Source organism: Ammospiza caudacuta, chromosome 11 (genome assembly GCF_027887145.1).
Source record: "Ammospiza caudacuta isolate bAmmCau1 chromosome 11, bAmmCau1.pri, whole genome shotgun sequence".
Lineage (NCBI taxonomy): Eukaryota > Metazoa > Chordata > Aves > Passeriformes > Passerellidae > Ammospiza > Ammospiza caudacuta.
This window is the reverse complement of record NC_080603.1, coordinates 11,442,806-11,455,246: the sequence shown is the minus strand read 5'-3', so window position 1 is coordinate 11,455,246 and position 12,441 is coordinate 11,442,806. Positions and strand designations below refer to the sequence as shown.

General features: G+C 45.1%; 1 protein-coding gene across 1 annotated transcript in view; it reads left to right on the top strand.

The window, feature by feature from the left end:
* The first annotated feature begins 288 nt into the window (after positions 1-288).
* The window catches only part of DOCK10 (dedicator of cytokinesis 10), a 141,980-nt gene continuing 129,827 nt past the window's right edge, over positions 289-12,441 (top strand). The window contains exon 1 of the mRNA XM_058812233.1: positions 289-426. Within this exon, the coding sequence (XP_058668216.1) occupies positions 313-426 (114 nt within the window). The 5' untranslated portion in view covers positions 289-312. The remainder of the gene's footprint in view (positions 427-12,441) is intronic.

Here is a 12,441-nt window from a genome sequence, read left to right as displayed (position 1 = left end):
GGCCCTGCCCGGGCTCCCTCCCTGAGCCCCGGTACCCGCAGGGTGCGCAGCCGTCGGGAGCAGCGGGGGCCGTGCCCGGTGCGCTCTGGGGCCGTGCCCGGTGCGCTCCGGTGCCGGCGCTGCCCCGGCGCGCACATGGCCAGCGCGGGCGGCGGGGCCGCGACGCTGCCCCGGGGAGGGTCGGCGGGCGGCCCCCGCCCCGCACACCTCCCCCGCGCGGGGGGAGCGGGAGGGAAACCCCCAGTTCCGCTTCCTGACGGCGCCGCGGCCCGGGCGGGGAGCGGCGGCCGGAGCGCGGGGCTGCCGGCGCCCATGGCCGGCGAGCGGACGCGGCGCTTCACGCGGAGCCTGCTGCGGCCGGGGCAGGCGGCGGAGCTGCGGCACAGCGCGGCCGCCGCGGCCGCCAGCGGGCGGCTGCAGCTGCGGGTGAGTGCGGCGGGGCACCGGGCACCGGCCCAGGTGCGAGGCGCGCTCGGGTCCCGGGAGGGCGCGGCGGCGGCAGCGCCGGGAGCCCCGGCCCGCCCGGCCCCGAGCGGAGCAGCCAACGGGCAGCGCTGGCCCGCCCGAGCCGCTCCGCTCCGCGCCTGCCCGCGCCGCGGCCGGCGGCTGACAGCCCTCGCTGACAGCCCCTCGCTGACAGCCCTCGCTGACAGCCCGGCATCCTCCCTTCGCTTGGCCGGTTGTCGGTCCCTCCGGCCGCGCTTCGCGGTGACGGGAGAGCCGGGAGCGCCGGCCGGAGCGGGACAGGCGCGGTGCTGGGGCCGGGACAGGCGCGGGTCCCGCTGTGTGACAGTCACGTGAGTGCCGGTCCGCACTGCCCGGTGCCACCATCGCTGCCGAGGAGCGCTCGCTGCCGGTGATTTCCACTGGAAACCCCGCGCGAGACGCCTCAAATGCCACGGAAAATAGACCCCTGTTGTTCCTACTTGCGTTCGCTTTTAAAATGCACCGCATGAGGCTTCGGGCCCCGTGTCTCTCCATCAATGGAGCGTTCTCCTCCGTTACATAGTTGTACCCAAGTCCTTAGCTGGTAGGCATAGATGGCAAATTGCTAGGGTTCGCGAGCCTTTTCAAATCTCTAGGTATTTATGAGTCATTTATTAGCCATTTTGATACTAAGATTGCTTTGGACTGAAAGCTATGAGGTATGAGACTTCTGTGACTCTTTAGATGATTAAGCATATAATTTCTGTGAATCATTTAATTCAGATAAATATTTTCTTTTTCTAGTTTTTCAGGCAAGACAGCTCATAAAGTAGAGGGAAAGTTTTAAGTGAAAGGTCATCAGTCATCAGTTTACCCTACAGCAGTGCGTAGCTGTAATACATCCTCTCTGCATAAAACAGAAAGCAATTCTGCAAGTGTGTTCCCATAAAGTTCATGGGCATTTTCCATCATCTGAGGGGTCTTGCCCAGTACAAATGGACAGCTGTGCTAAAGCAACTGCTGGGCTTAGAGACAGCAGCCAGTTCACAGTTCCTAGTTACCCCTACATCAAATGTGAGTTGTTTTCTTTACATCACTAGATTTGAAGTGCTTTTACAGTCAGCTTTGAAGGTCTTCATAAAGTATTCCAAAACTCCTGATTTTTGAAAACTTAGAAGAAGTTACATGTCTCTCCTGACTTTCCACAAATGTTGTGCATGCTATCAGCCTTTGTCAATTCCCAAAGCATCCCTACAACTGCACCACCAACAGATTTACATGGTCCCACCTGCTGGGCACAGAGATCAGAATTTGGCTCATTGTCAAACAGGAAGCACTACACTGATGGAGTTTTGGTGGAAGCCCTCAAGGAACCATCATGATTGGTTTGGGCTCTGACCAAACGCTGTGCTGAGTAGTTGTCCCCTAAGAGGCCATGTTTCAGTTCAGCTAAACTATTGTATTGTCTCATTGCATCTTGGAGTATTATAAATGGAGTTCTGCGATGTATTTTACTCTGCTATGCCTTTGCTGCAAGAATGCAAACAAAACAGAATGAAATTGATGAAGCAAATCTGAAATTGACGGTCTGTTTCCTTAAAGGACAGTAGTGTTTTTAATGTGTTGCTAACAAATCTTTTGCTGTCTTAACATAGCATTTAATTACTCCTCGTGTATTTTATTCAATCTGTCTCTTAAACATTGAGACTTCAGTTCTAGGGTAACAAAAATCATCTGCGACTTCTGTGAGTCTTCTGTGAGACTTCCTGTTGACTGATGAAATACACTGCTGCTGGATTTCATCAGGGTTTTTGATGTAATATCTGAGGCAAATACAGTCAGATCTGAAAAGATGGTCTTTGAAAGATACTGAAGTTAAGATTTGAAGATTCCAAACCAAATTCTGGTTTCAGTTATACCACTCAGTGGGATCACTTAGGGACTTCCAGATGTGTTTTATTCACCAGCAGGCACAATGGTTCTGAAGTCTGAGTTGCTTGCTGTGTTGAATATGTAAGGCTCTGGGGAACTTAATGGAATTACCATCTTTTTACCATTCTTTTTTGGGTTGCCAGTAATGTTGCCTCTGAAAGGCAAAGTTTTATAAAAAACCTTACACTGAGGTCTCATGAGAGAGTACAAAGCTGCTCCCTTCAGGGTTAAATCTTCTCTACCTACATCAGCAAGACTGAGCAGAATTAACCATTGCATCTTGGTAGATGTGTCAGGTGGCAATTTTGGGGCTGCCAGGTGGAGCTGTGGTGTTCTGTCCTGGGCAGTGGTTGCTGCTTCTGGGTCTGTAACACAGAATGCCAGGGTGGCAGGTCTGCTGAGGTGTGCCTTGCACTCAGGGATGTTGGGATGGCACAGCCATTGCAGTAAAGCTGTGTTGCTTTTGTAAAAAATTCCACAGAACCTGAAATTTCTGGCTGAATTTCAACTGACATTTTGTACCAGAAGTGAATATTCCCACAGGAAAGAAAAACTGGGTGTCTTCAGTGAGGTCTGTTGGTTCTCAGCACATCTTGCTCTGAATGTATCAGCACCTTATATTCCAGTTATACAAAATCTGGCTTGTGTTGGAGTGTCCTGGAAGTTGGCTCAGCTGCTGTCTCTGCAAATAACTGGCAGCCACAAAGGAGGAAAAGCATAAACGTGTAATGTGTAAAGAATTATGTGTAAAGAGCAAAGAACTGAGCCTTCTAGTACTGCTTTTGTGTATGTCCTGTATTGAGTTGCAGCTGGACTTCTGCTGGTAACGTTTGGACAGCACCTGCAGCCCTTGGTTCAGTAGGAGCATAGGGATCAAATGTCTCAACTGTCTTAGACAAAAGTAAAGTGTTGTGTCTTACAGCTCTTTACTGTTTTCTTAGAGATTGCTTCTTCTTTTGTGTCCTTCACCTTTACTTTTGCTCATTTATTAATTTAATAGTTGCTAGTGTTCAGCACACAAATCTATTTGTAAAAAAAAAGAAGGTGCCATTATAACCAGGAAAAATGAGCTGGCAGAAGTAAGGATGTTTGTCATTTGGTGTTGTATAAGAGAGGAACTTCTTCAGTGCCCTGAAAGATACAAAGTGGAAACAGAGATTGAAGGTGGAATATATGCGTGTATCTCGCTGGTAGGGGATAGTAACTGCAGTGTTTTGGCAGAAGTAACACATTCTACATTAATTACCCAACTCTTCAGCAGGTGGGAGGAGTGCTGCTATCAGGTGTTAATGGTGTATGGCTGCACTTCAGCATGTTTCCATTGCCTCCTTAAGCTTTCAAGTAGTAATGGCAATTCACCAAACTAGCTGGTGAAATAGATCAGCATCATCTAGAAGGTAAATAATTTATTGTATTTTGAAACTTTGATGTGAAATTCTTTGTCTCTTCTAATAGGAAACACTTGTTTGAAAGTTGCTTTATGAACACTTGCTACCACTGCCCGGGAGAGCTGAATAGCTGTGCATAAGAAAGGGAAATTAATATGTCTGTTGCTTCATTTGTGTCTGTCACTGCAGCAGCATTCTACTGGAGGTTTTTAAAATGGGGATGGGCCAGTCAGTTCTCCTAGAAATCAGCTTGCTAACTGCTCAGCTAGTACTGAACTGCCTGTTATACTATTATTTCCAGATCTCAATTAATTTGGCTAAGTACTGCTGGCTGCACTCCTCGTCCTTTACATAAAGTGTTGTGACATTGCTTTTATAAAAGAGCTGTGGCAGGTCTTGCTCCTCGTTTCTCTCCCATCGTTAAACAAGTTAATAGCAGTCTGGAATTGGGCTGTTGCTCCACGTGTGTTTTTTTTGGCACAGGTTTCTTTCCATCCCACTGCAGCCAAGCACAGAGTTGTGGTGTCCAGTCCCTCAGTACTGGCTCTCTCTCATGTGGAAGTCTGGATTACCTGGCTCTCTCTTCTGCACAATATGGGTTTCTCCTTTTTACCTTACCTGGAACCACCATAATTCCTCCCTGAAAGAATGGATCCCCTTAGTTTCCCATGTGTATTTCATGTAGTATGTACTTTACAAACAATAAATAACATCTCTGTTTATGTTGTGGTTGTATATTTCTAGTTTTGTCTGGGTAATGAACTGGTTTGTGACTCCAGTGCTGTGTTTTACCCTCTCAAGAAGAGTGACGTGTGTACTTTCCAGCCTCACAGAGGGCACCCACTGCCCTCGTACCTGGATAGTGATACCAGAGCTTGGACTGTGCCAACTCTGTATGGCCTCTTCTCATTATGTGATCGGGCTTGCATGTTGTGAATGAAATATCTCTGAAAAACCCATCTGTGGAGAAGGTACAGTGCTACCTGATCTACTTCACAGACAGAAACTGCACTGTGAAAGACTCCTTTCTCCTGAGGATGTTCTAATGTCTTCTGTTAGTCCAGGGTGAGCCCAAGTAATGCATTTATAAATGCAGTGAGTCTGTTGTGGTGTTGTACCCAAAATAGACTCTGTGTGCTTGTACACAGGTGCACAGGCACTGGCTTCACACACCTGCCACTAGATTTTTTGTCTATTTCCCTGAGAAAAAACTCAAACTGGTGCAGTAATCTTAAGGGCATGTGCATACAGAGAAAGCCTCATCCTGGTCTAGTGGTTGGGAGAGTTTGTTCATGACACCAGGGTAAGGGAGTCTCGCCTGCAGGTCTCGAGCTGGAGTTCTGTTCTGGCAGGCCTTGGTATTTGAGATGAGTTAGAGTTTGCTCAGGGCAGACAACCTGACAGGCATGTTTTGAATGTTAACAACCTTGGGCAATGTTGAAATACTAAATAACTTGTTTATATTTGTAATTTACCTGTGAACCATGTTCACGAATCTACACTCAAAATCTTACCTTTCATTTATAGCCCATGTGACATCCCTTGCTTGCTCAAGCACAAAACCCACATTATTTGCAAGTAGTCCCCTTTATTAACTATTTTTGTTGCTTTGGAGTGTCTGACAAGCAATTCTGTAGATGTTTTTCAGCTGGGGTATCCCAAGAACACTTGGTCTGGCCTGGGCAAGGCTCTGATTGCTTTCAGCTGGCTGCTGGAGCTCAGATGTGAGGGCAAATCAAGCAAAGGGTACAGGCAAGAATGCACTACTTGCACATTCTCCAGCTGCAAGGCTCCCTCCTCTGCAGGCAGACAAAAGGGGCAAAGTCTGCTTCTGAGCAATTCTGGGAACTTCATCTGGCACTGGGGACAAAATTGGTGCAGAAATGAAAAGGAGATAAGGGAACAGAGCCTCAGAGAGGGTGGAGACAGAGAAGGGAAGAAAATGGTTTAGAAAGAAGAAAAGCATTGGAGAAAATGGGGGAAAAAAGAAAAGACTTTGTGGGCAAGGAGAGGCTGAAGAAGACGATAAAACGAAGGAAAGAAACGAAGAGAGCTGCAAGGAAGTTCCATCAGGTTGGTGAATAACCTGTGCAGATAAGCCATTAATGTGCACCCCATGGCAGTTATTTAGGAGGTAGGGAGACCCAGGCACTTGGATTTAAATGCAGGGTTTTTACTCTTGTCTTGTGTCTGTCACTTGACTAACACTTCATTTTAAATTCATGGAAAGTGGACTTGCTTGAATTTTGAGTGACTCAGAATGGTCTCAGTTTATAGAAGTTGCATTAACTTTTTTCCTTTTGCCTGCAAGGTTAATTAAGGGGTCTTGAGAGGGGGAGGATGAGCATCAATAGCAAAGAGAAGCTGGAAAATTAAGCCTTGTCTTGGCTTTGGAGGAGGATGGGTACACACAGAGAGATAGTTTAATATTGTTGTGGTTTCTGAAAGGCAGTTCTGCAGTGCATATGTCACTTCCAGAAGTCAAAACATGTTTGTAACTTTTCTAGCATAAGGTCAAAGGCCTATGAAGTATGACACAGATGTGATTATTACACAAAGACTTGCTTGTCATGTGTATAATGTTTCCAGTTTAGGATTCCCTGCATTTCACAGAACTCAGTAATAATTTTCTGAATCTGAATTATACTCACTGTTTTATAACAACTGTATATTGTCATTTTAGCAAAAGCCAACTTTATCCCTGTTTTTGTTGATAAGAAAAACAAAACACCAGCAGCTAACTGCCCAAGTTCATGCAATATGTCATGGAATGATTGTCTCCAAGTTTATCCCCTCACAGGCTGTGCTGCCCCACATGGATGAATAATTTGCTTGGCTTCGTAGTTCCCCTAATTTCTCACATGCGCAAATATTTCCCTCTCTTGAAAAATGTAAGAAAACTAAAGGCTGCCTGTCCTTTGCATGGTTGCTTAGTGTAAATGACTTCAGCTCACGTTGTCACTTTCTGGGCAGAACACAAACAGACAAATAGCAGGGTGCTGAGCTGCATTACTGTTAGGTGGTGATGTGGTGATGTGTGTCAGTGAAGCCTTCCAGAACTGGGAAGGCTTTTTCTACTTCTTTTCTATTTTTTTTTTTCTATTTTTTTTAATTTCCCAAGTCTCCTTACCCTTCCTCCATTTTTTAGTTTGGGTGCTCAAGGCAGTAGTCTATTATTTTTTCTCCTTCATGTCAGTGATGCATAATCACAACCTAAATTGCATTGCTTAAATACATTTTTTGTAGATTACTTGTCATTTCTGGTACTAGCTTTTCCTTCATGATGCAGACAGGAAGAGGTCAATGTTGCATTTTTGTTCTTAAATTTTACACAGGAAGAGAGTTTTTTTGGAGCACTGGGGATAGGTGGTGCTGCCCAGCCTCTCCTTCCCAGTGTTACATTGGGAGCCAACATCCAGCCTCTCTACTTGGGTACTCTAAAGTTACTTTTCGGCTGGAACCCAAATACTGCATGTTTTGGAACACAGTGTAATGTTTTGAGATGACATAATGTAGATGTTCTTTAAGCTTGTATAAAAGTACATCAGATGGGGAAATCTGGATGTTTGTGACGTGTGTGGGTTCACACCGTGCAGACAGCAGTGGGAACTGCAGCTACTGTCATTGGGATCCCAGGAAAATATGGGGAGAGGGAGATGGTACCTCCCTGCAAGGAGAGTCTTCTGCTGCCCTGTGGTTTTATCTACAGACCCAAAGGAAAAAAAAAGGAAATCTCAAAAGTCGAAAGATACACTGTATTACATTTTAAATTCCTAATGCAGTCATTAATAAATAACAATTAACTTGCTGCTGGACTTTGTTCCCTTATTGCTGTTGAGCAGTTGTATGATATTCATTGTGCTGAAGCTTAGTGTGCTGTCAGCATTGCAGTGATTTTTTAATTGCAGTGTAGTTTTTCCTTCATGGAGTGTGGAAGAAGTGGAGTGCAGTTCTGTCACTGAATCTGAAAGGGGCTGTTCAGGTGGGAGAATAATGCTGGCTGACTTAAAGCAAACATGATCCTAGGTTACTCTGACATGTTGACCTAAATTAAATGATGTAGATATAATGCAATTTAATGAATGCAATTGAATTGGATATGATAGAGGGGGAAAAAGGTTTCCTTTTTTAATGTGTTGCTGTTTATCACAAGAGTAATGCTGAAATATTATCTCTGAAAGTGGAGTGACTAGGAATGTTTAAAATAGCAAAAAATTCATGGTTTGAATAAAATGTATTTTTAAAGTGTGAGAATATTCTCCTGTAATCTGAGTGTTTGCCAGGCCCTGGGACAGAAAAAGTGCATGGCACAGGGACATGAGGAGAGGGAGGGGGAAGACTTCTGTGGTATCCTCTGGCCACAGTGGTGTGTAACAAAGCCTTAAACTACTTTTTCTGCCTCTTTCTTCTGCTGTGAGGTGCTTGTTGCAGCTTCCTCCTTGCCCACTCTCTACTCCCTGCGTTCTTTCCCTCTTACTCCTTTGCAAGCCCTGGCAGCCCTGGGGGGAGTCTGAGCCAAAAAGTCAACAGAATGGAGGCAGGAAAGGCTGCCCATACCCAGACACTGTGCAAAATGCATGTTCAGTTTGAGGGAGGGAAGGATGCCAGTCCTCCACATCCCCTTCTCTCCCCTTTGGAAGCAAGCACAGCACTCCTTTCCATGCTATGAGTAGGTGCAGGAGAAAGGATTCAGAGCTTGTTGAGTCTTTGGGTGAAAGTGGTGGGCGGCAGTCAGCCTGGGGGCTGTTGATTGGGCTGTGCTTGTTTAGATAATCAGTCATCTTTGGAGCCTGTCTTGTGGAAGAGCTTTCTCCATTGCTGTGCAAGTACCATGGCACAGGCCAGGCTTGATGTCTTTTGTTAGGAATGCCTCTGTTGCATTTCACAGGCCATAAATAACTTGTGGTATTTGTAGCAATCTCAGTCTCTCTTTGAAGATACAAGTGCACAGCCCTTTTCCTGCCTTCTCTTTTTTTTCTTCTTTTTTTGTTACTTAGCCTCAAGTGGTCTCAAGTCTGAAAAGTGGTTCAGGGGCCTAAATCTGGCCATCCTTGGGCTAGAACTGTTTTATGGCTTTGAACTTTGAGCTATATGGAATGAAATACATAAAAGTTTGTTCTACTGAACAACAGTGCATTGACAGGGAGAGGCCTTGGGAAAACAAGTCCTGGGTCATACCTCTGGTTCTGTGTGCAGAGAGAAAGGGAGTGATGAGTAAGTATTAAAACCTGTAATGAGCAAACTTTGATATTCTAGAATATCATGTGGTGTGTGAATACCTTTTGTATTCACATATTTGCAATGCATAGTAAAATATGTGCTGAGCCATCATGTTTCTGTTGTCAGTATATAGGCACATGTTTCCCCCTCCAATTCATGGGTGGCAGGTGGACTTCCAGCAGTGGCTAGAGAGCAATTACAGAAGCTGTGCAGACATTAAATATCCTGCACGGCTCTGCACTGAAAGCAAGTTACTGAAAAGCATCTGCCTGTTCCAAATCTGCCTCTCACTTCAGGCAACAGTTGCCTTTTCCATGAGGAACAGTTGTCTTTCTCTTTGAGCTGTGTGATTGCACAGTGCCTCTGTTCTGCTGGCACCCTTTCATTGAACAGCTAAAATCTCAAGCGCTGATGGAAACGAAGTTGTACAACATTAAGTAGGGTTGAATTATACTGGTCTCTTTAGTGCTGCATGAATTAACCTCATTGCTTCCCCTGAATCAATGAAAACTGTTTTGGAAGTTTTGTAAGAGAACCTACAAAAGAGAAATCTAGGAGATCCATGAACAGAAATTTGGCTTTCCTGGTAAAATAATTTGTCATTTAACAGTAATGTTAGGAAATCTCTAATATAAACAAAAACATTGTAGTCAAGGTAGATGGTTACTTTTCTTCAGGTGTCTTTCAGAAGACACTCGCTCCTTTTTATATTATAAATGCTTACACAGTTGTTTCCATGTTTCTGTGTACTTTCTAAAATAAATGGAGCTCATGTAACACACCAACTCCAAGTGGTTTAACTCCAGTTGTCTTGGAAATGGAAGAAGAGGGAATGGTAGTTTTGGAGGAGCTTTATGTAGCCATGATAGTTCCAGCTGGCTGGAGATGTTGGCAATTAAATGCTTTTTGCCTTCTATATATTCTTTCCTCAGGGTGAGGAGAAAACTGTTTTCAGAGGGGTTCCAGGTGAATGTACCAGTTACTTGTGTTGCAATAAGGATGTGGTATTACAGTGAGACACAATGTCTTACATGCCTTAATGTGAAGTTTTTCTCCTTTTTTCCCCCCATAATTTTTCTTACAATGAGAACCCTTCAAAACCATGAGCCATCGCCTGTATGTTGCAGTTAAATATTATCTTTCTCTCATTTCTCCATTCTCACATCTGCCCACTCCCTGCTTTGCTGCCCTCACCCCTTCCAGTCCTGGGGCTTGTTGTGCTTTGTGTCCCTCTCCCACTTGTCTCAGAGGCTCTGTTAAAGCCTCTCTGTGCAGGGAACAGTGTGTCAGTTGTGTCAGGCACCCTATCTCTGCCTGCCATCCATGCCACATCTAAACCCACTTCTTCCAGGAATGTTCCTTGCCAGTTCTGCGAGTGGGTGATCTCTGTGCTCCTCCCCTCCTGAGCACTGCCCCGTGCTGCTCTGCCCAGCCCTGCCTCTCCCCAGGACTGGCAATGGAAAGCCTTTGGCTGTGGTCATAGGCCTCTTCTCTGCCTTTGGTGTGAGGTTTTGCATTGAACACAGGGGTTTGTGTTGATAGGTGCTGTTTGAGTGGCTGTTCACCAGATAAAATATAGTTCAAATAATACTGAGGGACTCTTCTTGAAAGAACTTTTCCTGTGTCTGTTTCCTTAAAGGAAGCTTTGGTTCCCTGTTCAGTGTAGTGTGAAAGACAAGTCCATGTTGTGATGTGTGAGTATATCAATGGATTTGTACTTATTTTAAAATAGACTCAGGTAAATAGGGCTAAAATCAGTTTCCTTGGAATAATGTGGAATGTCTGGTTTGGGGAGTTTTAAGACAAGAACTTTGCATTTAAATTCCATGGTGGTGGCTACTGAGCTGTGCTAAAATAAGGTGTAAGGGCTGCTCTCCTTGGTCTTTGGGTTTCTGTTTTCTACTACTGTTTCCCAGTGTGTATTTCAGAAGATCCTTGTTCCTCATCCTAAAGGATCTGTCAGGGATTCAGATAAGAAATTTGAGTTTCTTTATTTTAGGGGAAGATTTTGTGTGATCAAGAATGGGAGTCAGCAAGTGACTTGTAATTAGTGTGAAATTTCTCTGATGCACAATGAAGGGTTGCTGCTCAGTGTGTAACTGGGTCTGTCATCATCCCAGCAGCAAGTCCTGAACCCACCTGGCATGGTTTGCAATGCAGCTGGTTGTTGTTAACATCTATGAGGTAAAAAAGATAATGCAAGAGAGGTGTCTGACTTTTTTTGCCAGTGTCAGAGCTCCAGATATGCCCCAGAGCCAGTATGCCAAACACATCCTGCTAGCATTAGCTCACACGGGCAATTTAACAAATACCTTTTGCTGTCATTTGGGTGCAAAAAGAAATGAAAATTGAGTCATGACTAAGGAATAATACATTCTAGTTGCTATTATCATGGGCTCCGATTAGCAGATTTTTGAGCTTTTTCATGTCTGTCTGTGAGATAACAGGAATAAAAGCCAGCAAAGTGCAGTGCTAACGGTGTGACTGCTTTTAGACAGTTTGGCAGGAAATGCTGTTTCCTGTTCTTTTGATGTTCTGTTGACTTTCTCATAAATATTAACCCATCTGGGGCTTCAAGATTTGTTGTTATGGTGGCATAGACTTTGTCAGTGACAGGCAAATTAAAATGTAGTTGTTCCTTTAAGTAGATTGAACAGGTTCTGGTTAAAAAATGCAGAAATATGCTGTAGTTCTTTTGACTGCAGTGTGACATCTTCAGATTTCTGTCTGCATAGTCAAGTTGGAAAGTGGGATTAGATTTGCCTTTAAAATATAGACTCATACTGGTGTGGCTTGCTCTTCTGGATCAGATTAGAGCTTCTAGAAGTCCTGTGTTATAGGCAGATGCCAGGTTCTGTAGGCACACAGTTTGTGGTGATTGGGATGGGGCTGTGTGAGCCCATCCCCAATGAGCTACAGCTGTGAGCAGCAGGTGAATCCTATTGGAGCTAATGAGCCATGGAGTGCCCAGGGGCACTGACCAACCACCAAAGGGAGCAGAGGGCACACAGGGGCAGGGCATGAACCATGAGGGGCACACAGGTGCAGTGCATCAACAGTGAGGGGATAAAAGGCTGGGCTGAAGAACAAGAAGGGCAGTTGCTTGCAGCTTTCTGAAGTGACATGGTGTTACTCTGTGTGGGCAGATGCCTGAAGCCTTCTGATCAGGTAACGTGTTGGTCTGGATTGGTTGAAGTTTTCTGAAATTTTATGGTGATACTCTGTGTATTGTGGCTGTCCCCGCTGTGACACCTGCTGTGCAAAGGTTCCTCAGCACTCTGAGTAATAATTGTAGTGCCATTTGATGTGCTTTGCAGATCACCAGATAAATTTGTATTTGGAATAGGATGATAGATCCACCTTCTCCATTACTTTCTTGAGAGGAATTGTGTCCTTGTCTTCTGAGACCCCAAGCAAGTGCTGTCCACAGGGGTGTCAAGGTCCCTTCCAAGCCAAACTCTTGTGTGACAGAGCT